Raw genomic sequence first — 25935 nt, forward strand, 5'->3', positions numbered from 1 at the left:
ATGGCTGATGGGCACCTTTCACATTTAACAAAAACGAAAAAACGATGACTTAATCTAATGAGGCAAAAATTAATGATATAGTCCTTTTAGTGGAAATGTATTGAGTTAACTAACTGCATGTTAGAGGTGTGTGTGTGGGGGGGGGGGGGGGAAAATGGGGGGGGCATGGCAAATACAATAACAAGAAGAAGAACTGTATTTGTATAGCACAGTTCATACAGCAAGCAAGCAACTCAAAGTGCTTTACATAAAAAAAATATAAGTACAAATAAAAGACAATAAGATCAAGTAGATACAAGAAGATACAAGTACACAACTACATACACACACACACACACACACACACACACACACACACAGAGAGACACATACACTTCAAATGAAAGACAGAAAAGGTCAGATTTGATACCAGTTACTTAAACAAAAGCTACAGGAATGTAAGTCTAAAATAAAGAGTTTTAAGATTGTGTTTGAAGCTGTCAACTGAGTCGGAGAGTATGACCTCCTCCAGAAGACTATTCCAGAGACGAGGGCCAATAAATGCACTATGCACAGTATTTATTTTACCCCCAAAAGCCACCATCTTGTTCAAAATACATGTTTTCTTAAAAATAAAACAAAAACTGTAAAAACAGAAAATATTGTAGAATTTTCAATTACGGATAGTTCTACAACATACATCCTTTTTCAGGAGGATTTGCATTTGTATAGAAATTAGCTGTCTGTTTTTGTAAAAAATATATAAGTCTATTAATGGTGGAGGGAGGGTGAGTCACACCCCAGCCACCCCCTCCTCTGATAAATTAAGTACAGTCCCTTAATGAACTCCCTCTATCATATCACAGCAGCTCATGAATCACATTCCTCTCTAATGAAGGCTCCCTGCCCTCCCCACCACTGCAGCACATATTTTTTTATTGACGTGTGTGAAAAATCTCAAAACTGAAATGGCTGACTTCTCTAAACATAGCAATATATCAATATCTGCCACTGGCCGTTAAATAACTGTTTTTTATGCTAAAACTTTATTTAAAACGGCGCCCTATTTTTTTCGAGTGCGGCAGAATACTGTATTTTTTTCCCTCGCCATCTTGATGTTCGATCGCACAGGCGGAAGCAACATCTTCGGCGGAGCAACAGCGGGTGTGGTTCGGACTTCTACGGGTGGTTCACCTAGCAGCCCTTTTCCCATTTCCAGCCAAGAGAAAGGAGAAAATTTTCCTGGCAAGAACCACGGAGGAGCCGCTCGACTCTGGTAAAGATACTATGTTCACTACATCTATTATATAACGGATTTACAGCGCGTCAATGCTCGCTTCGCCAAAGAAAATCATCTTTGGCCAGGGAGGGGGCTCCGGTGGGGTTTTCTGATTTGGCTGGCAGCACAGCAGGTTTTGTACGGTGGCGCTTGGATCTACTTTTCATACGTCCTGGTTAGCTAAGCTAATCAAACAAGAATTAAACATTTGGAGGCTTCGCTTCAAAGTCACGACTCGGATGATGAACTGGTTTGTAACGATAATGACTTTGAAAACTGGTTCGGGCGAGTCTTAACAATTTAGGCTTTGTGAGTGAAGCCTTAAACTGTGTTTGTTTATGTTAGCTAGAAGCTAACTAGCGGAGGGGTTAGCTACGCACGTTAGGTTAGCTTAGCGAGCTTTCAAGGTAAGCTAGCCAACCTGTTAGCTAGCAGCGATTGCTAATACGTGCTAGCGCTTCGGTCTTGAAATTTACGTCCTTCAGGAAATTTGCTGGTAATCTAAGTCATACAGTTCGGTGGGGGATTTAGTTTTGATTAAGCAGCTTGTTACTCTCCACCACGAGAGGAGGAGTCATGGAAGTGATTGCGGGGCGGAGGGGGTAGTTTCTCTCATTGGAAACCCAAGCTGCGAGGTCGGAACTTGGCCGTGGTAGGGGGAGGGGGAGAAATATGCCTTTGATGTTCTTTGCCGCTGAATGGTGAATTGTGTTCGTGCTGGCCTGGAAATACCCACCGCTTTGCTCTCTCGGCTGGAGGTGGAGGCTCGGCATTTCCCCTCATAGCTACGTTAGCCAGCCAAACAAGCGTCTGAATCGCAGGGAGCTGGTACAGGTAACGTTAGCGCAGAAGACAGCGGGTTTATTATTGAGACCACGTAGGAGAAACGCATAAACATTTCTGTACTGTTTGGCTTTGGCAAACAAGAAGTCAAGGTTGAGTTGTCTTATTCTCTCCTGTGTACTTGTTTCTTTTACGCAGATTTATCTGCTGTGCTGGCTGAGGGCAGGCAAGAACAATGGCTACCCAGTGTAAGTATGAAAAACTTACTTTCATTTAGTTTAGTCTATTTGCACTTACATACAGTGGTGGGTGAAGACCCTGAAAGCAATTCTTGAGTTAAAATACAGATTTCTTACCAGAAAATGACTTTGGTAGAAGTTGAAGCCACCTATTATAATGTTAATTGAGTAAAAGTCTTTAAATATCTGATTTTACTACACTTAAGTATCAAGGTACAAGGTAGATTTATTAGTCATTTTTAAGCTATGCTTTTTAAACATAGTTTAAAAAATAAAGTTAAAATGTGTCCTTCATCCTGCTACATCTGAGTACCTTGAAAAGTGCTGTATAAGTCCTGTGTATGATTATTGTTATTATCATGGGTGGAGTTGAAGGATGAGTTGATTAAAATCACCAGCTACTATGAAAATTCACTCTGGTTGCTTGGACATGTTGCTGCTGATGTCATCATAAAATTCCTGCAGTGCATTTTTTGAATTTACTTCAGAGTCTTGTGCCCTGTCAGCTCTGAACAGGATTCACCCATCCAGTGCAATAGCTTGATCTGGGATCAAAAGTAATTTTAGAATATTAAATGTAATCAAGTATTGAAAACTAAAGTACAAGTTAATTCTGTTGACAAAGAAAGCAGAATTGAGACATAGTGAGAATTTGAAAGTTTATTTTTTCTTAACATGTACATCATTGTAAAAATGATGCATACATTATTATTATTATTTTTTTTTATACAACTTAAAGGGTTTGAAGAGCAAAATCCATTTTTCCTTCCTTCAGTTCCTTCATTTGTCCCTTCATCTCCTTTCCCTCTCCTCTCCTCCTACCCTTCTTTGTAGTAAGTACCTAAATGCTTAGGGCAAATGAAGTGGTGTAAAGGTATACATTTTTATGTAATTTGAACTCAAATTTAATACAGATATACTTCAGTACTTTAATGAAGCATGTTCACTTGTTACATTGCAACACTGTATATAAAAGACAGAAAAAGAAAATTAAAAAGTGTAGCCACTGTGCAGGAGAAGTTAGAATCCAGAGTTGGTGTGGTGAGATCCCTACATATTGCTATTGATTGTAGTCATGGAAGTAGGTTATCCAAAGAGATGGTCCTCTGTTTTTCAAAGAATATTGATTAAGGGAAGTTCGACAATATGGAAGATGAAAGTCCTTACACTTGTGTGAGATGAGTGAATGTATGAGGAACACGAGAAGAAGCTCTGGAAAACACCCGGCAGGTCGTGAGTTAGATGTACTTACCGAACAGGATTCATATTTTGGTACTCTCATTTGACAACTACAACTTCTTCAATTCCTACATCTTCTTTCTGAATTAACTCAAGATTATGCATGTTAAGATATTTGTAAGATTACTGTAACATTTAAGTTCACTCATTCAAGCAAGAGACTAAGTTAAAGGGAATTAGGTAAAGTAAAGATTAGTCCTTCTAATCTGTCATTCCATGTATTTCACCTTTTTCCCCTTTTGTGCAGCTGATTTGATGGAGTTGGACATGGCAATGGGAGACAGTAAGGCTGCAGTGAGCCAGTGGCAGCAGCAGTCCTACCTGGATTCAGGCATCCAGTCTGGAGTCACCACCACAGCACCGTCTCTGAGTGGCAAGGGAAACCCTGATGCTGAGGAGGATGATCCAACTCTCTACGACTGGGAATTCAACCAGCCCTTCACTCCTGAGCCTACAGGTACATGAAATACTGATATAATTATCATGATATTTGCAACATTGGGATAGCTGCTATGGCATAAATCTGAGATGATTGAAACATTTCTTTGATGATATTTTTTGTCATATTGCTATATTTTCAGACATTGAGGGGTACGCCATGACCCGGGCCCAGCGTGTGCGTGCTGCCATGTTCCCCGAGACCTTGGAAGAGGGTATTCAGATTCCACCTACCCAGCTGGATGCTGCCCACCCGACAGCCGTGCAGCGCCTGGCAGAACCTTCGCAGATGCTGAAACATGCTGTGGTCAATCTCATTAACTATCAAGATGATGCTGAATTGGCCACTCGTGCCATCCCTGAGCTTACCAAACTGCTCAATGACGAGGACCAGGTACGTGTACTAATGAGTGAATTATAACATGAACACACTCAAAGCCCAAATGGTGCCTGTTGAGTAACATGTTATATCATGGAAGTTATCTGCAATGTAGTTTATAATATGTGCTTTACCATTTATACCTAACAAACATTGTCTCTGTCCCAGGTTGTTGTGAATAAAGCAGCTGTAATGGTGCATCAGTTGTCAAAGAAGGAGGCATCGCGCCACGCCCTGATGCGCTCCCCACAAATGGTTTCAGCCGTTGTTCGTGCCATGCAGAACACTGGTGACGTGGAGACAGCTCGCTGCTCCGCTGGCACCCTGCACAACCTTTCCCACCATCGTGAGGGGCTTCTTGCAATCTTCAAGTCTGGAGGAATTCCTGCCCTGGTCAAGATGCTGGGGTAAGAATTTGTGCTGCTCTTATCTGTATATGTGCAGTATCAGTGTCCAAACAGTGTCAGTGTCCGAAGCTAGCAACTAGAAAAAAGGATTTTGCAGTGAGTGCAAAAAAAGTGGCATACAGTTATTTGTTAAATGTCTGTTGCTAAAATTAGTGTTGGTATAAAATACTGCACTGTATGAAATGACTGTTGACTGCGTCCTATTGGCTACTTATTGGCAAGACATGTTTGTTGTATAGGCTCAAATCTATCCAGCAGGCTGCAGTGTTCTTACATAGGCCTTTAAGACAGTGGCATGAATAAACTAAAATGTGTTCATTTTGTGTGTCTCACACACTCCCTCACTGCCCCCTTTTCCCTTTCTCTGATTATGTTACCAGTGAAGGCTGGACACTGGTGAAAAAATAAAATGCAACAATCATACTGCTGCAACAGCTCTGAGCCAGTCAGTCAGGATTAAGCAAATAGTGAGTCAACTGTAAATAAAAATTAATATTAAATGTATAGCTTTCACAAAGCATGGGCCTGGTTTGCCAACCATCACCTGCATTGAGGAGCACACCTTAACAGTCATAACAAAAGAGCAAGTATGAGACGGCGTGAAACCAAAACTGGCTAATCACCGCTTTACTTTGATGTGAGAAAAGCACGGTGATAAATTTCTTCAAATAACTCCAAATCTTCACTAACCAGCTACATCTTCAAAGAACAGAATACTCCAAAATGTTGCAAATTTGAAACTTCTAAAATGTATTCCTTCCTTACCTAAGTCTTTTTTATCTCTGAAAAGCAGCAATACACAGCCACTACAGTAAGCTGGCTGGCAAGTAGCAACATGTTGGATATTACATGTGCTGTGTTTGATTTTGCACCTGGGATCATATTACAACACTTCAAATACAGGATGGAACGGTTGAACGAGAGCGGATGATAAAGTACCTGATTTTATTGGACTACAAACAGGTGATCACAAAATAGATGTGAATGCAGGCGGCAGTATAGATGATTAATCTACCATGAGTGAAAAATGGCTGAAAAACATTTTTGATGGTCTACATTATAAAGTTATTTTATGGTTTCCATCAAATCTGCTGTGATTTGAGTTCCTTTGTTCTACTTTGAGTACTCTCAAAATGTTGTTAATGTGTCCATTATTCATTGAATGTTGTATTAGTAAAGCAGATTAGAATAGAGTATGACAAATTGTGTTGTACTCTTACAGTGCTTCACAGTAACAACAGTCTGGGCACCGCGCTCTCCCGGGGACTTAAGATGTAGATGTTTATAGCTAATTTTATTCTAACTATTTATTTAAAATGTGAATTCCTCCCAACAACACTGCTGCACCCACATTCACAGCTGACTGATGACTTAAACCTTAAAATTCAAATTTATGTGACAAATAAACAAACAAAGCGAATTTGTCCCTAAGAAATGGCTTTAAAAGATGTTTTGGACTGTTGTCTGATTACTTGATATTATTTGGATTATTTCCTAGCTCACCAGTGGACAGTGTGCTGTTCTACGCCATCACTACACTCCACAACCTGTTGTTGCATCAGGAAGGGGCAAAGATGGCAGTGCGCCTGGCTGGAGGACTGCAGAAGATGGTGGCACTGTTGTCTAATACCAATGTCAAGTTCCTGGCAATCACTACTGACTGTCTGCAGATTCTTGCATATGGCAACCAAGAAAGCAAGGTATTGGCAGATAAATATATGTTTGCATGCATTCACTTTCACTCTATCCAGGTTGTAAATCCCTTGATGTGTAGCTGATCTTTTTAGCATGTATAAACATAATTTTGTTTTGTTTTAGCTGATCATTCTGGCCAGTGGTGGTCCCCAGGCCCTGGTCAACATCATGAGGACCTTCACATATGAGAAACTGCTGTGGACCACAAGCAGAGTGCTCAAGGTGCTCTCTGTTTGCTCAAGCAACAAGCCTGCCATTGTAGAGGCTGGTACGTACAGAAATGGAACGGAAACACAATACAATCAAAAATACAGAGTGTTTTGGTCTAACTTGTTGCAGTACAGCTGTGGGCATTATTACAGGTGTTTGATACATTTTGTTGTTGTGGTTTTTCACTATGGGTAAAGTCCTCTGACGTAATAAATTTGTTTGTGGTGCTGTGGCTTTTGTGCGTGTGTGCGCGTGTGCGTGCGCAGGTGGCATGCAGGCTTTGGGACTTCACCTGACAGACCCCAGCCAGCGTCTGGTCCAGAACTGCCTCTGGACTCTGAGGAATCTTTCAGATGCTGCCACTAAACAGGTACAGGGTTCCTGTGGATCCTTAAAAAGTTTTAAATGGCATTGAATTCATTAATCTACAAATAAGGTCTTAATTGGTATTAAAATGTCATAACTCAATCTTTCAAAAGTCTTAAAAATGCTAAGGGGACTCGGGCAGAAAGGGGGAAGTAGGATTTTATGTATCATGTTTTTCTGACATTACGATATAAAATGTCAAATTGGTATTTTAATATAATTTACCAAATGCCTCTATCATAACTGGATGACATGGATAAGTGCAAAGTCAATCAAATTGTCTATTTAACCAAGATTTTACAGCATGGCTGAAACTAGTACAAGTCATGCAAGGAGGCTGTGTGTATTTAATGCAAAAAGCTTTTCAAATTCAGCGCAATGGAAATCAAGGCAGTTGAATCCCAGATGCAGAGTAAAAAACTTAAAATCACCCAACAAAACCCACCAAATGCCAGGTATTTCCTTGTTCTGCTCTACCCCCTCCCCACTAAGCTACATTGGGCAAAATTGTCAATCACCTAAGTAACTGGTACGGTTCATGTTTTTAGTTTCTTCAGTTTTGGTTATTGTAAAGTTGATATTTGGTTTTGCTCTGACTGATTTTAAAAAAAGTCTTAGATATAACCTTTCCTTCAGTTGTAGAAATCCTGAGGTTCAACACACTCTCAGTAGTCACAAATGCCAACAACTTATGATTTCCTCAGGTTCAATGATAAGAACACTTGCTCAGTAATCTATGTATCAAATGTCCAAGGTGTGTAGCTAAAAGTACCAATACACACCGTAGGACATCAATTTCTCAATAATATGAAGTATGACAACTACATACATACAACATACAGGAGCCTCTAGTTGTGTTTGGACAGTTTAACTCACTCATGAAATCCACTTATAAGATACCAAAAAAATCTTAAGTCTTTCAGGATGCATCCATTCTGCTCTCCTCACTTGTTTTCTTCTGTCCCTTCCAATGTGTCCTCTGCTCTCTCCAGGAGGGAATGGAGGGTCTCCTGGGGACCCTGGTCCAGCTGCTGGGCAGTGATGACATCAATGTAGTGACATGTGCTGCTGGCATCCTCTCCAATCTGACCTGCAACAACTATAGTAACAAACTCATGGTCTGCCAGGTACGCGTTCTACACGCAACCTCTTTGAACTGTGTCTCTGTGGGATGTAGACTGTATATTCTGGTACAAATTCTTCGGCCACGGTCTTGTTTTTGTTGTGACGTAATAGCACTTACTGATCTCATCACGTTGTCATCAGGTTGGAGGCATTGAGGCTCTGGTGCGAACAGTGCTCCGGGCTGGTGACAGAGAGGACATCACAGAGCCAGCAGTCTGTGCCCTGCGTCACCTGACCTCCCGCCACCAGGATGCTGAGATGGCCCAGAATGCTGTGCGCCTTCATTACGGCCTGCCTGTGGTGGTCAAACTACTGCACCCTCCGTCCCACTGGCCACTAATCAAGGTCATTAACCATCTCAGTTTCTCCGCAACCGCACATTTATCCCAGAACATACCGTGGATCAGCTTTGCATATGCTGACATCGTCGATTAAAAAATCACTTAATTCTAACTAAATAAACTATCTTTAATGTTCCCCGTCTAGGCCACAGTTGGTCTTATCCGCAATCTGGCTCTTTGCCCAGCCAACCACAGTGCTCTGCGGGAGCAGGGAGCCATTCCCAGACTGGTCCAACTGCTTGTCAGGGCTCACCAGGACACCCAGAGGCGCACCAGCATGGGAGGCAACCAGCAGCAGTTTGTGGTGTGTAACTAAGCCAACAGCCCTTCAAGTTTCTTTGTTTAAATTCCTCAGGATCATGGAATTACTGGAAAATTAAACTACATTAGTGTAACTTTACGTTGAATCTATTTTCCATAGCTGACAATATAATGTAGCTCTAATATGTGTCAAGGTGTGACAGCGTTTTGGTTGTTTTTGTGACGTGTCTTCTTTTTCTCCCTGCGTTCTGTCTGTCCCTTCATGTAGCCCACGAGGTTTATCGGTTATTGTTGGGTTTTTTTCAGCCATTTTGGTAGGGGAGAGGCATACAACTTTTAATGGCTGTATTTTATATTTTTTTTACCTGCCATTTTCAAAGAAACAGGCATGTTCTCTTTTTTTTAAATGGCTGTTTTTGTCCGCTTTTTTAATGGCTTTTTTTCTTGTGGTTTTTTTTTTTTTTTTTTTTGTTTTTTTTGCTGTTTTTTTTTATAGAAATCAAGTTTTTTTTTTAATTTTTTTTCTTAAAAAAAAAAAAAAAGCAAAAAAAAGCAATTCTGTCTGTGGGGTCCCTGACATTTTGAATTGTTTGTGTGTTTGATTTGTCTTTTTTCCGCACTTAAACACATACAGGAGGGTGTGCGTATGGAGGAAATAGTGGAAGGCTGCACAGGAGCTCTGCACATCCTGGCCCGGGACGTCCACAACAGAATTGTGATCAGAGGGCTCAACACCATTCCACTCTTTGTCCAGGTAAATCTCCCAGTCTTATTACAGACAAACACTGACTGTCTGTTAGTTTCTTAGTTTAAAACTTTTAGCAATCAAATGAATAGTTCACCTAAAAGTAGAAGTAATTGTATACAGAACTCACTTTCAAAGACTTTTTATGTTCCCAGAAATGTTTTAATTAATTAATGTTAAGAAGAGTGGGACAGCCAAAAAATGAAAGACATTCATTTTAAGACTTTTTATAGCATTTTAGGGTGAACTTTTCTTTCAAATTGAAATGAAATTGTTGAAAATACTAAATCTGTAAGTTACCAACTTCAGTTCTCCCATATCTCCCTCGGTCTTATGCTTTCACCACATACATGTCACCAACTCATGTTTGTGTTTATCAAACATCTTACCTTCCTCTCAACTGTCTCCAGTTGCTGTATTCTCCAGTGGAGAACATCCAGCGTGTGGCAGCAGGTGTGCTGTGTGAACTGGCTCAGGACAAAGAAGCTGCCGAGGCAATCGAAGCTGAAGGAGCCACCGCGCCCCTCACCGAGCTGCTGCACTCCCGCAACGAGGGCGTCGGTGAGTACACATGCACAAACGCAGACTGTGCACACAAGTCCGATTGTCGGTGGTCCCGCTGACACTGAGCGTACTTGACTTGTGTTGCTGTGCATTGTCTGTTGTAGCAACCTATGCTGCAGCTGTCCTTTTCCGCATGTCTGAGGACAAGCCCCAGGACTACAAGAAACGTCTGTCAGTGGAGCTGACCAGCTCCTTGTTCAGAACTGAGCCCATGGCCTGGAACGAGGTACACACATGCACGCACAAGTTGATAATCAGATAAATGTATATTCTGTGTACTGTGCCACTGTACATACGGTAGTATATTGTGGTTTTTATTCTGTCTAAATGATTGTATTAGTTATTTATTCAGTTTTTTTAGGAACAAATGCAGTATGTTTATTGTCGGAGTTTGTTTTGCAGTGTATGTTGAGCCATGTCTAAGATGGTTTTCTGTCACAACAGGCAATAAAGTGTTCTGAATATCAATTAGCTGTGGTCACAAACATACAGACTTCTTAGCAGATTCTTGAGTCCAATATCTTCATACATTAGCCAAATGTAAAATGTGTACTTAATGTTGGCTAAGGATACAACTGGTTACAATTAGTAATGTCCTGTAGAATTGAGACAAAGACATCTACTGCTCTGCGTCGGCTGGCTTATGTCGGGCTTTACTCATCACTTTTTTGCCTTTTACAGACTGGAGACCTGGGACTGGATATGGGAGCTCAGGGAGACCCTCTGGCATACAGGCAGGATGGTGAGTGCCTGCTTCATCTCTAATGAAATGAAATCCCTACGCTTTTTCTCGCCTAATGTTTCATCATCTTTTGGTTTATGCTATTTCTTTATGGGTTTATTTAAACTTATTTTTATGGCATCCTGTCTCTATCTTGCAATATCCAAAGTTTTGAATATACATTGTTTTATTTAGTGTTTAGAATATAAAAATGCCATTGTGTGACAGTTAACTAGATCGTTATCGGTCCTGCAAGAAGAGGGATGACCTTAATGTTTTAAAAGCACCCATTTTGCTGGTCTGCTCTTTAAGCATAACCAGCTGGTTGATGGCAGGATTGTCTTCTTCCCGAGTAAAGATGGCAAGCATTGGCCGTTTGCTTATTCACAAAGGCCTCGGAAGTGTGACTTTCTAGGTCTACATCTTTTAAAATACTAAAATTAAGTTGTTAATTGGGTAAAATAAATTGGAATTTTTTGTTTTTAAATCATTGGAAAAATCTGTGGGAACCCTGAATTTTTCAATTTGTGCCACCCAGCAATGACTGTGATAACTCTGCATTTTTTTAAGAATAAAACAAAATCTATTCGAGTGTTGATGTGTTATTGAAACCGCTTTCACCAATTTAATAAGTTGTTTGTTTTTTTCATTTGCCTTTTTTCAGATGGAGCTTACCGGGCCTACCCAGCAGCTTACGGCCAGGACTCCCTTTTGGACCCCATGATGGAAGGTGCTGACTACCATGCTGACACTCTGCCCGACCTGGGTCACCACACTGATCCATTGCCAGACCTTGGCCACACCCAAGACCTGATGGACAGCAACCAGCTGGCCTGGTTTGACACCGACCTGTAGGATTGGTAAGAAAGACTCCCACAGAAGATGCAATTTTCAAGTTCACAGTAAATTAATTATTGCTGTAAATAGCAACGTTCTGAACATTTTGTCCTGTGCTCTTTTGCAGTTGTATTCTGATAGAACCTGCATTGTGATTGGCCTGTATTGTCTGAAGCAGCATTATGATTGGCCTGTAGAGTTGTTGAAGGTAAAGAGAGAAATAAGAGGTCTTGGAAAGTGCCTGACACAAGAAAACAAAGAAGATGGTTGCCATGGGAATGTTAAAGCAGGTTGAGGGGGGGGGGGGGGGGATAAGAAGGGGTTAAAGTATCAGAGAGATGTGGAATCACACAATGGAGGTCTTGGAGCAGGTTACCTATATGGATGAGTGCACATGAGGTGGATCTTAAAAGTTTGAAACACATATGTTTTAGCCTTGCCTGTATTCTTATCAGTTTTTTGTTTCTATTTTTCTTATTCTATTTTTTTATTTCTTTTTGTATTACTCATTCTCTGTTATGGTACTGACCCAGCTTGCCTTCGCACTAGCCATCTTCATATTCTCTTCAATGCTAATCATTTGTAATTTTTTTTTTTAAACGTATATTACATGTAGTGTTAAGTTATAGTGATATTATACAATGTTCCTTTGGTTTATGGCCGAATGTGTAGAACACTAATAATCAGTTGAATTGTACTCTGACTTAAAGTGTAACATTGTGTAGTTTTTTTTATAATCTCAAAAATGGAGAATTATGCATTCTTAATATGTGCTTGTTTAAGCATAAAGTATGTCAGTGTCACAAATGTTCTAAAGAGGGAGAGGGGTGAAATTGAGGGTGGGTTGGGGATAAATCTAGAGACAAGTGTTTTATATACAGTATCACTGGTAGGTTAACAACTATTTTGTATGCTATCATTGGATGTCTGATAGAAAAGTCTTTAATGCTATCATTGGTGGTCTAATAAAACCCAGTTTTATGTGCTATCAAGGGTAGCTAGGTTGATGAACCAGTTGTAGTCCTGCTGTGCTTATTTTGGAGACGAGGTTGTGACACGGCTGAACAATAAAATGGCATTTTATTTGATTTAGTCTCTGTCCTGTGTCTTCTGTCCTTCCGTGTGACGTAGTGCTTGTTTACCTCTTTGATATGGTGAGATACAGCAGCGTGCACAGATGCAAAGCTTGAGGTGCACAGTTGTGTCAGAGATCAAAACAAACGGTCAGCACTCAGAAAAACTCACAGTGGCTTCTAGCTGAAACAAATTTGGGTTTTTTTGGCCACAGGAACTAAAAAGAGAGTATATCTGTGAGTGCCCATGTTCTGTTTTACAGAAGTGCATGTGCATGTGTTTTACAAAGTGATGGGGCATTAATGAAATTATAATGTGAAAGTGCTACTTTAGTTACTATTTTGAAATCAATCTAACTAAATTCTAGCAGTAATTCTTAGCGTAGAAAGGTTTGTGTATTTGTCCATGTTTGCCACTTCCAGTCTTTACAGTCGTAGCTCTCGTATGACCACAGACAAAATATCAAAGCTGCGATACATAAAAGTTTAAAATGAGGCGGAATTTGCTTGATCAATATTATCATCATAGATGAAACCAGGTATTTGTAAGGTATTTTGTATTTGGCAATAAAATAGATTCCCTGTGTGGATGCACATGGTGCCGTGTTTTTAAATATATAATTATGAGTATTAGAATTCTAGTTTTTTGGTAATTTCTCCAAATCTACAAATTTCTTGCAATTTGCAGAACATGTCTTATTTTCCCCATGTTTTCAAAACAAGCCAATTCGCTCAGGGTTCAGAGGGTTAACCCTCTGAAACCTGGGTGGACATCAGTTTCTTGCGCTGTGTTCAGATGCCTTTCACAACCATTGAAACCTTTCAAATATGAGCACATTGATTTGATTTCTTTTGAAAACATTGGAAAAAGGTGATAAGAAACTTGGCATGAAATGTCCAGAAAATTACAAGAAATCAGTAACAGGTGGCAAAAAATGCCCTTAAATTAATGAAGAGACAGAGAAAATAACTTGACAGGTATGAAAAAAGTGAAAAATATCAAGAAGATTGTATATAAAATTGTTAGAATTATATGTTTAAAATTATAATATAGAAAAATATCTTATATTATTTTGATTTAGCACTTTTTTCAGCCATTTCCTATTTTAATTTACTATTTATTTTTAAGTTTTTTTGTTGCTAATTTTGTTTCTTGTAGGCCTAACTTTTTATTAATTTTTTTTTTTGTTTATTTTTAGGTAATTTCTTGTGAAGATGCTCATTGCCTTATTTCATGTTATTGAAAGAAATCAAGCCAGGTACTCAGGTTTCAAAAGGTTAAGAATAAGTGTCATTCCTTTAAAAACAGCCTGTCTGGAGGTGATACAGTATAAAAGGCTCTAAAAACAGGCCTTTCACACACTTTTCACACTATAATAGTGTGAACATGCATGTTCTTAGTCATCTGCGGTACAGGAAAATCTTAATATCATGCTATGATACTTCAACTTTTCTTAGACGCACACACTCTGTCTGACTTTAAATATCAATGCTATCCAGTCAAGACAGTAAATGATAACATACCATGAACAGAAAAGGACATTACTAAGATAACTACTCCCTTTATTTATGTCATGATATTAGTTGTCTATATACTAAAATTAACTGAAATGTGAGTAAATATCAGTATAGGAGGTGGGACTTATGCACAAAGCCAGTTGTTTATTTCTGCAAGTAATTGTTAAATTAACCTCCCAAAAAAGGAGCAGTTATTTTAACGGTTGAAAACCTGTGGTCAGCGGTCCTTTGGCCCCCACCCTGATGCTTTCACCCCATTAACGGAACAAAGGGCCTCATTAACCTGCAGTGCACACCCTCTACTGTCCTGTGTGTGTGTGTGTGTGTGTCCTTCAAGCTTTAGCTGGAAGTTTCCCCCATGTGCTCAGCAGGGGGCAGCACACACCATGGACTCACTGCTGATGGAGCTGCTCAGCACATCAAAGAGATGCATGTGTGTACTGAGTCCTCTCTCCTGTCCACACAGGAGTCAGTGCTGCTCCTTATTTCACCAGCACACACAGCAGTTACATCACTTACTCAGCATTTACCCACGATGCATGCAGTTTCCGGCTGTAATGTGTGTTGTCACAGAAAACAAAATTAAGTTTGCGCTGCGTTCACCTCTTTTTATTGCCATAATGTTCATGTGTATGTATGTGTATAGGTGTGCTATGAGAAATCCCAGGGCCCTCTTTGTTTGAGACTAGATTGAGTAAAAATGTGGTTGAGTCAGGACTAGATCAAAACCTTTAAAAAGTGGCCTTGATACCAGTCTGTCAAACATTAGTTACTAACACAATCTAACATTTCCCTTTTTTATAAAAACTAAAAAAAAAAAAACTAAGGTAAAAGGCATTCCTTATAAACTACGGTTTTAATTTATTATGTAATATTTTTACTTTCTCTAATATTGTGCATAGAGGTGACTGAAAGAATACATAATAAATATTTAATAGATTAAACTGCTGTAGTTTGCCTCTTCACAGTAAATCGCTGTGACAGAGTAAGGCTGTAGTGATCACTGGAATATAACCATTTAAATATCTGAATACACTGAACACAATGGCTCTGAGTGGGATGTAAGTCTTTGGTCACATTCCAGTAATTTACACCTCATCTGAGCGACATTCACATTCAGTGACACAGACTGAACAGACGACTGTGGTATTTCACTGATACACAGCAGGTTTTTAAAATACACAGTTTGACTTTTATTTAATAGTGCAAGCTGTTCTACACAGACTATGGCAAACATCCTTATTCTTACTACATCCAAATGGATAGAAATGTAATATATATATATATGCATTGTTTACTGATCTTGTATTAGACATACTATATACATATATATATATATATATATATATATATATATATATATACTTTTTATTATTTGATTTTTTATTCTGTTATTTATTTATTGCACATTATTTAAGCATGTTTTTGTGTTTGGGGTTATATCCATGCCATGACTTTATTTATTTTATTTATTTATTTTTTAATTTGTAAAATTTAAACTTTGTCTATAAAATGACCAATAAATCTACCCTCTACCTTCCTTTATTTTTAGCCCACTTTTACCAAGAAACATTTTAAGACTATTTAATCTCTGTAATGTTGTGGGCTTGACTTGGTGCACTGTACAAATAAATGTCACTGTGTTTGCACCAGTATATTGCCTCTTGATCACTGTCATTGTTGCTCTTGCCCGATAACTCAAGCGTACCTTTTAATAAAAATATTCCATACAGTCATATTTCCATATCCATCCACCACCCCAGTTTTTTCTACACATGCTTACATAAAATGATGATCAAAATGCCTTGACATAATTCAGAAATGTAAATAGAGTCCACACACTAGACATTGATTCCACAAACATTTATCATCACACTCATAACATAGATGTTACATATCTTTATTGTGGTCATATTAACCAATACTGAACAATGTGTGAAATATTGTTGATCGGCTGCTTTTCTTCAAAACAATCTGCATCAGACTTCTATCTTTAAACAATGTTGGTGGAACCCAAGGTATCTAAATGGTTTTTAATGGATAAATATTTTCATAATATACTTCTTTATACTAATAATCAGCAGTCATTGTTGTTTTATAGGTTATTATTCAATGGTTTTACTGGTGCGGCACTTGAAATCAAATTGGGCTGTATGTGTCTCATGAACTAAAATGAGTTTGACAATGCCAGACTAAACAAAGTACAATTAAAATGTCAATACAGCTAATAATCAGTCTGTTTTCAATTAACAGAAGGCACATTGTGATTCATGAGGGGAATAACAATTACAATAGACGAACACTGGGTCTTTTTCTGTTGGGCGATACATTTAGTTCAGGAACACGACCACACCTCAAGCACTCCTCATTCCTGTCTATAAACACTTCACGGTCCCGCACGCCCGTTCATTGTAGTATGATGTACCTCACCCTCGGCCCCTTTTTGCAGTCTCTCATCTCCTTGGGGGCCACACTGCAGCTGCCACACACTGCACAACATTTGCATTAGCAACTCACTACTCACCTGCTGCATGATAGATAAAAAAAAAAAAAAATCTTCACATCTCTCAGTTGATGGTTTAGGTCAGTGAGTTTCTAGCATCATATTAGTGGTATATTGTTATTTTACAATTTCCCTGACTTCACCTCCACCCCCAAATTTTTTAATTGACACAAGCACAAAGGCATGTGAATAAAAACACAAAAAACAAAACCAGAACTCATTAAAACCACGAACTGAGAATACCATAGGCTGGATAAAACCTATAAATAGAAAAAGAGTAAAATAAATAGATTGATAATTAACCCCTAACCTGCCTCTTAGAACAGACCCCAGAGCAGCTGAGTAGCTCAGCTTCAATCAGAGACAAGTGAAGTCAGCTGCTCTGCAGACTCACAGCCCTCCACTAGAGTCACTTCAGAACTTATTTTCAATGCATTCAGCAAAGGTAATATGTTAATGCTTCTGAGTGGGGATCAGTGATGTAAATGACCTCCGTCATTGTGTGGGACAAAGGGCAGTGATGGGTTTGACTAAAGGAGTGATGAGGGATGTGTAAACTGCTGGAATGTGATTAGATTGCTCATTGGAATGTCAGTGTCACTGAGCTTTGTGTTGTGTATTATCAGAGCAGCCTTTGAAAGGCTGAAATACAACATCAAGGATCAAGCTCGAAGAAAATGAAAGATGGAATCGTGTAGGTTGAAGTTTATGTAATCATTTCTGGAGTTAAAATTTCCATAGTATTACAAATTGAAGGAGGATCATCTGCAGATAGTTGAGTTTGCCTGCTTCTCCACTGCAACTTCAATGTGAGTACTGCACATTTCACCCCAAAATGTTCAAGTTTGAGGGCACTTTCAAGATACATTTGAAAGTTAACCAATGAAATATATATACTATTAATCATTTTTTAGGCTTTTTAGGCTTTTTTTTTTTTTTTTTTTTTTTTAGAATTTGTTGCCTTTGTTCAAACTATGTCAATATAGCTTAAAAAGTTGACTTTACTTTGTACATTCTTTGGTAATAGTTTGTTGATTTATTGCCTGGATTTTATTTCTGTATTACTTTGATAAAAGCCTCTTCCAATTTAAAAAATGTATATTTTTGATGGTGTTTCTTTTAATGGGGCCCAAAAGTCAAACAAAACATGAATGCCATCAGAATGTCTTCTAATAAATAAATGTTTATATATATATATAATATTAAAGGAATACTTCAGCACCAAATGATTCATTTGTATATCAGGCACCCCATGTTATGTTGAATTTGAGAAATAGTTTTGCTGTTGTGAAACGCAGACAGCATTTACTCAAATTCAGCAAGAATTCTCTCAATTTTGGGGGATCATTCCATGTTTTTTTTTTTTATATATAAACATCTATTTATCTATTTAGGACCTTGTAATGGCATTTAGTTTTATTTGGCTTTGCAGATTCATTCAAAGTAACATTAAACAAATATTCACATGTATTAAATTTGAAACTTTTATCTAAAGTTATGTACAAAAGAAGTACAGTCCAGTCCACAGTAAATCATCAAAGCACTTTACAAATATACAAAAACTTTAGAAAGTTTTATTGTGGTTAAATGCAACTTCAATTGTTTAAGAATTGTCTTGTTTTTTGGATTCTTTGTTCAATTGGGAGGCATGCAAAAAAACAAAACAAGTTTTCCTCTTGAATTTAGTGTGACACAGGGTTAGTACTTGATATACAAAGAACGTGTATGCAGTGGTAGACTTCTATTACCTCATTCAAAGTTATAAAGTCTGGTACTTAAACTGCTAATGTGAACAAAGAGACAGATCAGACTCTCAGAACACCCTCATAGACATGCTGATGAACTTTTGGAAATGGACTCTCTCTGTGATCGCTGGCTCCACCTCCGGCTGTAATGGCTCATCGACTTTTCAAAAGGTCCTCATTAACCTGCAGTGCACACCCTCTAATGTCCTATTGTCCCAACAGGACTTATATCCAGAGCTGAGCACTTCAGGTCCACATTTGCTCTCAGTGACGGTGTGATCACACTACTGTGTGTGTGTGTTTGTGGGACCTGACTCCTTCGATTCTTCAACAAACAAGATGCAGAACAGGACTGAGAAGTTTGGAGCTCAGCTGCCTCTCTTTGTTGCAGCCAGCAGCTCTCAGCGAGGTCTGTTCAGAAAGAGCACCACCTACCTGGCTAAAATCGCTGTTGTCCTCCAAGACGCTCCAGGCAAGATGCTCACTTTTACTCAGGTAAGACAGATTTGTCTTTTACCAAAATTTAAGAAAAATCTTTAAGAAAATTGTCACAACAACAATTGTCATTTCCAACCTCTAATTTCAACTTGTTGTTTTGTAGCTGATGGACAGACTGGCACCTTTAATCTCAGAAGACAGAAAATCTGTTGAGAACAACATTAGAGTTTGTTTATCGACCAACAAATGTTTTGTCAAGGTGAGTTTTCATTCCACAACTTTTGATATTTCTAATGAACACAATTGTATCAAGCCACTTAACCTCTGACCCCGTGTTGTATTCATCAGATCCCAGTGGTTCCAGATTCTCTGGACAGTAAGAGAAACTACTGGAAACTGGACCCCATTCAGATCACAGCAAAGATGGTGCGTCGTCACTTCAAAGGAATCCTGCATCTCTTCCCTGAGTTGGCCTCCAAGGTGGAAACGGAGAACAGGAGCAGAGCATCAGAGCACTGCAGCTCAGCTCTGCACTCTCCTCAACCTGCAGCCTGCAGAGCTGTTCAGCTCAGATGTGAGGTGAAGTTCAGCAGTCCCTTCTCCATTGAATCCCTCCTGAAGAGAGACAGTCCCTCTGCTCGGGCCTCCAGAGCTTCTCCTCTGTCCAGTGTGCCGCTCAGAGTGGGACAGCAGCCCCCCTCCACACACACACCCGGTGGGACAAAGAGGAGCTTCAGCTGCGACTCTGAGGAGCCTCTCCTCCTTCAAGCTTATGCTGGAAGTTCCCCCATCTGCTCAACAGAGGGCAACACACACCATGGACTCACTGCGACAGGAGCTGCTCAGCCCATCAAGAGAATGCATGTGTGTACTGAGTCCTCGCTCCCTGTCTACACACGAGTCAGTGCTGCTCCTTATTTCACCAGCACACACAGCAATTACATCACTTACTCAGCATTTACCCATGAGGCTTTCCGTTTTCGTTTGTAAAAAAGCATTTTTCCTACTTCTGAATTGCACTTTTATATGTTATGCATTTTTGAGTAGACTGTACACATCAAGATTTTTCTTTTAAAAAAAGACACACTTTCAAATCACACAAGGCCCATAACTGGTCTCATGTGTGTCTCTTTGTGTCATTTAATTATGGCTGTAGGCAGACAGCTAATGGTTAAAATCTCCTGAAGCTCTACTGTGATGATCTGTGTGTTTTGTGGTTAGTGGAACATTTTAGAAAGTTTTTCCATTTGTTTCATTTTGTGTTTGAGGTCAGCATGTGACCACAAGAGGGCGGCATGGTGTTTCAAAGTTTAGCTTAAAATACAGCAATGTCAACACACTCTTGTGACAAACTAAGCATGATTAAAGGTGTTTCTTATGCGTCCTGGGACTTCAGTATGATTTTGTTGACGATAATCATTTTGGGATTGTCTTGTAATAGTTTTATTTTCCCCCTAAACCCACCTAAAAGTCCAGATCATGCCATGTTTAAAGTGTACAGAGCCAGACAACAACATTCAATAGTGCATGCCATTATTATCCTCTCCAAAAACTACAAACCCTATGAACTGTGGGTTCAGTTGTTAAATTTGAACATTTTGTACTTCAGCCTTTTTCCTTGATGCTCTGTTTAGTGGTTGACATAATACTGAGTTGACTGACCACTGTGGCAAGGTTATAGTGTGCAAATATGTAATGGCTGACATCTGTTTGCTTTTCTATTTGCAGTACATCTGCACTGCAGTGTACATTGTCTTGACCCACTTAGTCCATCTGAACATCTTTGGTACAATTACACTGCACTGCTAATAATAGATGGTCAAAATTGCATAACGATGAATTAGAAGCAGAATGTTTTCTTCCCTTTAGCAAGAGCATCTAATGCGTCAATACTGGAACAGTTTGTGGGTTATGTGGGGTAGAATCACATTAGTTGACCGTTCAGCCATACAGTATAGGATTTAGTGAGGATACAAAGGCCCAGAGTTGGGGATTATGAAGAAAAAACATTAACTTCTGCTTGCACAGTAGCCCTTTACATATTATACTGACACACTTTCAGAGTACAAACTCTCCTGGACATGAGGGAGGGTGGCTAAGCATAAGAGTGTCTCACTTTCCATCACCATGTCTTGCTCTCAAGTCACCAAGAATTTGACTGCAGCATGGGAGGATTATGAGACAATGGGCCCCTGGGCACAAATATGCAAAAAGCCCCAGTACCTCTCCCACATAAAGAGCAGGACACACAAACTCTTTAAACACAGAAATCATGCTATAGTGCCACCACAAAGTCCCTTCCTAATGCTGCCTCTGCATTTAGACAGCATGACGGCATCTTGGAATCAAGAGGTGTGGAAGACGAGACACAACAGCTTTGGCCTCCAGTGTGACATATATTGTGCATCAGCAGTGTTTTCTTAACAATAACAATTGCTTAACATGGCAATACTGTCTGTTATAGTGCAGCTGATCATGCCCTCTTTTCAGAGGGCAAAAAGCTCCCAAATCTCACTCTTTCCAATTTGCAAATATTTTCAGTTGCTGTTATTCTTTTTTTTTTGTTTGAGTTTGCTGCTAACTGCTGCTATTTAAATGTCCTGCAGTGGGTTGGCATGCACAACATACCATCAAAACGTCACACCTGTCCATAGTCCTGTCCTACTGGTTGTCCCTTTCTACTGTATCAGACTACCTCCACTGCTGGCTGAAAGGTGAGAAAACTTTGTCCCTTTAATCCACCATTGTACCTCTTATACAGAACAGTGAAGCGACATAGCAGCAGTGGAAAAATGCCTACAGACTTTGTGGTGTTGCTTGTTTTTTTGTCATTTTGCATCTCTTTGTCATGCTTATGCATCTTTTTGTGGTCAATTTGCTTCTCTCTGTTGTCATTTTGTCTCTTTTTGTAGTTGTTTTGCTCCTTTTTGTAGTTATTTTGTGTTTCTTTGTGGCCGTTTTGAGTCTCTTCCTGGTCAGCACGTGTTACTTTTAGCGGCACTTTGCAGGTAAAGGCCAGGTGAGGCCCTTACACTTTGGGCCTCTGGGCCTGTGCCCATTAGGCCAGCTCAATAATCCATTCATGATGAATACCGCCGAGACAGGCTTAGCAGCAAGTGGAAAGGAAGACTGTAAGTAGTGTGTAAGTGCCAGGGATTACCTGAGAAGTCTAAAGCCAGATTTATGTTGTCTAGCAAATCAAACTTTCATATCAAAGTTTATCCAATTCTTTTTATCCCAAGCATAGCAATCAAACATTAGATATAAGGAGTTTGAATGGTCTGAAGCTCAATTTAGAGGCGATCAATTAACCCTTTGAAACCTGAACAAATTGGCTTAATCTCAAATCTAAAACATGTAAGGCTTTGAACAACTTTACAATAAATTACTCCCAATTAACATGGAATTAGTAAAACCTTACAATAAAAGTAATCATTAATAATTTTATAATATTTTCTAGAAGTGTAACAACTATTTTTCTCTGTAATATTGTCCTTTTCTCTGTCTTGTATTTTTTTTTAATTACTAATTGTCAGTTCATTTTCTTGCCAGCTTTTCCAAATATCTTGCCACATGCAGGACATTTCTTGCCAAGTTGCTTGTTGCCTTTTTAGCCATGTTTTCAAAGGAAGCTTAAGCAATCCCCTCAAGTTTAAAAGGTTGACAAAATGTTTGCGAAAGTGCCTAAATGTAACACACACAAACTGATGTCGATCCAGATTCCATATTGTTACATCACAAAGCCCCAACATAACATAAAATAATAATTACCAGATGATGCAGTGCAACTTCTCCCCTTTATTGAAACCTCGTGGCCACAGCTCATTGGCTGTAAATAGGCCTGAAATTCATACAGTGTGTGTGCAAACTTTAAACACTGTGTGCCTCAGTGTTATGAAGCAAATAACTCAGTAGGTTGAGTGATCTGAAGTCAAGTCCAGATGTTCATTCTTATTCATTTTGTCGCCCTACTCGACAGCCCTTATCAAGGTCAGGAATTTCTCACAGATAACATCACAACATGTGAGTCTCGCGGTCGCAGGCAAACTGAGGGAGGTCTGTCATGAGTCGAGAACTTGGCTGGACACAGAGCAAGGAAGAGGAGTTGGGTGAGCTCAGCATTGGCATCGTATGCCCACGACATACTTCCACCCTGTGGGATTACTAGTGGACGACCTAGATTGTGATGCAGCCCTCCATCTTTTTTCCCCTCCCTCCCTCCCTCCCTCCCACCGCTGACTGGTCAACAGAGATTACACTCTGAGAGAAGAGCCTGGCAGTCAGACAGAAGGGCTCAGCATGTGACTGACTGAGTGACACACTGAGGGACGGGAGACAAAAACACTTGTCTTTCCTTTTCTTCACTCATTTTCCTCTCCTCTACTCTATTCTACATGTGTTTGTGTCATTTACACACCACCGTTCATCCCTCAGAGCAGCTTCTTTAGGGACATTTTATCAAGTCTTATTTTACAATGTGAAGGCCTCTTCCAGGCACACAAACAGCATTGTTTTGAAAGTTTACAAGACCCAGATTTTACATATATGTGAAAATGGTACCCACAGAGGGAGTTGATTTCCTTTAATTGCACAAAACTGGAGCTTGTCTGTCTGTCTACTGTTGTACTGTTGTGGATTAACTTGAGTTGCTGGTTTGTGTTTACTGATTGAGTAAACTGGTTCAAGCATTAATCCCCCTGCATGCTGTATTGTACAGAGGATCCTTACTGTGTTTACTGTACAGGCCAGTATTGCTCTGGATGTCAAAGATTTCCTGACCTCATCCTGTGTTTGAGTGTCTCTTTATGTATGTCACGTTGTTTGTGAACTGGTTACATAAATCCTTAACCTCAGTCTAACTGCAGTTCTGTTGCTAGTTGTTGCCCCTGGAATAAAATATGCCTCTCTGCATTAAAAAATGAAGATCAAATTGTGTTCAAGCCCTCAACTCTTAGCATGACCCATTGTATGAGTGTGTGTGTGTGTGTGTGTTTATGTGCAAGCTTCAGGCTAAACTCTAGATATTTTTTTCCAGCATGTTTACATGTAAGCTGGGAGACACCATGGAAACCTGCTGCACTGAGGACAAATGCACTAATATTAGCCTCAAACTTCCATTTCCTCCCATTTAACAATGTAGTCTCTAGAGTAATTAACAAAATTTCATTAGTCTTTATTACTTCATGTGGTCCTTTGTACTATTACAGCAAATACTACAAGAAATAGCCTACTATGATTTAATGTTTTAGACCATACATCTTTGTGAATGCAGAGGGAGTATTACAGTAGCACCCAGTGGTAGAAAAATGGAAGTACTCAGATCTTATACTCAAGTAAAAGTAATAATACCACAAAATATAGGCACTCAATTACAAATAAAAGTTCAGAAGTTAAAATATAAAATGTATGCTAAGCATCAAAAGTAAAAATACTAATTATGCAGCTGAATGATCCCTGTTGTTATTTTCATGTTATTGTTTTATTGTATAGTTTTATAGTATTGTTATTTCTGTTTAATATACTTTATATTAAAAGTGAACTTTTGTTACTTTACAGCACTACACCGTGAGAAACACATATACCTTAAAGCATGTAGAACCTTGAATACATACAATAAATGAGTAATGTAAATTATCACACAGGTATAGGCTTTGTTGTGCTGATTTTTCTTAACGGAAAGAGAAGTAGATTATAACCTCTTAGCTAATTGCAGGCTGTACTGAGCTCATGACATGATGTCCTGAGTAAGGAGCAGCCCTAAAGGTGCTGTACTCAGACCCAAGGGATAAAAACAAGCACCACCCTGACGTCCGTTCACAATAAACAACAATCGGGCCAGTCACGTCTCGCTCGTCTTCCTCGTCCGGGTCCGCCCTGCACCGCCCACAGCAGCTGCTGTCATCCTCAAACTACCAGATCATCGTTACAGCCAAAGAGTATTTACAGTCTGTGGTTACAGCCTGTTCATTCAGCCTGCGGGCTGTGCTGCGTTCAAGAGCCGTGCACAACAGACACCACACAACCCCGTTTTTGTTTTATTTTGAAAGCTGTTATCAATAAAAACAATTAAAAAGGCATTTTCATTATATTAAATGCATAGTATTTTGAACTTAAACCAGTGACAGTATATTGTTTTGAAATTGTATTATAATTTCTATTCTCTCTGCTCTAATCTATTATATCTATCAATCAACATCAATCATCAATCAACACCACATTTGTTCATCACAAATTTCTTATTTTTTTACAGAGGTGGAATTTTTACTTAAAGTACCTAAAAAATAATTTGAGGTACTTCTACTCCATTGTGTTTCAAATGGAAATATTGTAATTTATTACTCACTTGCTTTAAAAAAAACAACTAGTTACCATCTTAAAATTAAGATTTTACACATGAATTAAAACATGCAAAAGTATTTGAAATTTTAAGATTAGCTTCAACTCAACAAATTAAAGCAGTTAAAGCCACTTACATATGAATGCCTCTGCAATACCAGTATGATATAAAAAAGTATAATACACACGTGTAGTTCCCTTTGTCCCATGTTGTTTAAGTTTTAAACTGTTTTAAAAATGTGACATCATTTTTCTTTTTTATCTCTGTAAATTATTATTATTACTATTACTATTATTATTATCAATGATACCCAATTCAATCTCTTCACAGAGCACTTTTACTTTTGATACATTAAGTATATTTTGCTAATTATAATTATGTATTTTTAATCATTTAAAATGCATGCCTTTGAACTGTAACTAAGTATTTTTACAATGTTGTATTGTTACTTTACTCCCTCCTCAACTACCCTTTTCCAATTCATTGAATTTTGTGCCTGATGACAGAAGCCATACAAAATCCCGTGAAGGCATCATTACACACAATAATTAAGCCTTTACGGTGTGTACTTTGAACGTGCTTTTAAAGTTCACTTACGCTTGTGTTTTTAATGAACACATAGTTATACTGAAGGATATTTCCTCTTATAACTGTGTCTTTATGTAACACATGTGCTTTATGATTTATCAAAGTAAAAAAAGAGCAGTCTTATC

At 38.9% G+C, this 25935-nt stretch overlaps 2 protein-coding genes across 4 annotated transcripts; both read left to right on the forward strand.

Annotated features, from left to right (window-relative positions):
* Positions 1–1120: 1120 nt before the first annotated feature.
* LOC121957504 (catenin beta-1-like) lies at positions 1121–12696 on the forward strand. Of its 2 annotated transcripts, none has more exons than XM_042506106.1 (17): positions 1121–1255; positions 2240–2289; positions 3767–3976; positions 4101–4351; positions 4505–4743; positions 6242–6443; positions 6562–6706; positions 6915–7018; positions 8007–8141; positions 8281–8484; positions 8626–8784; positions 9376–9495; positions 9897–10047; positions 10155–10276; positions 10732–10792; positions 11436–11631; positions 11736–12696. In XM_042506106.1, the coding sequence occupies exons 2-16, from the start codon at positions 2277–2279 to the stop codon at positions 11624–11626; spliced, it is 2307 nt and encodes a 768-aa protein (XP_042362040.1). In that variant the 5' UTR covers positions 1121–1255; positions 2240–2276; the 3' UTR covers positions 11627–11631; positions 11736–12696. The 2 variants fall into 2 exon arrangements, with proteins under 2 accessions (XP_042362040.1, XP_042362041.1); XM_042506107.1 differs by lacking the exon at positions 1121–1255 and adding an exon at positions 1440–1508.
* Positions 12697–17078: 4382 nt separating this feature from the next.
* Positions 17079–20224, forward strand: si:rp71-45k5.2 (uncharacterized protein LOC560783 homolog). 2 transcript variants are annotated; one of them, XM_042506815.1, is made up of 5 exons: positions 17079–17147; positions 17329–17511; positions 18670–18942; positions 19049–19144; positions 19234–20224. In XM_042506815.1, the coding sequence occupies exons 3-5, from the start codon at positions 18787–18789 to the stop codon at positions 19873–19875; spliced, it is 894 nt and encodes a 297-aa protein (XP_042362749.1). In that variant the 5' UTR covers positions 17079–17147; positions 17329–17511; positions 18670–18786; the 3' UTR covers positions 19876–20224. The 2 variants fall into 2 exon arrangements, with proteins under 2 accessions (XP_042362749.1, XP_042362750.1); XM_042506816.1 differs by having other exon boundaries at positions 17100–17396.
* The last annotated feature ends 5711 nt before the right edge of the window (positions 20225–25935 follow it).

Source organism: Plectropomus leopardus, chromosome 18 (assembly GCF_008729295.1).
Source record: "Plectropomus leopardus isolate mb chromosome 18, YSFRI_Pleo_2.0, whole genome shotgun sequence".
In the NCBI taxonomy this organism is placed as follows: Eukaryota; Metazoa; Chordata; class Actinopteri; order Perciformes; family Serranidae; genus Plectropomus; species Plectropomus leopardus.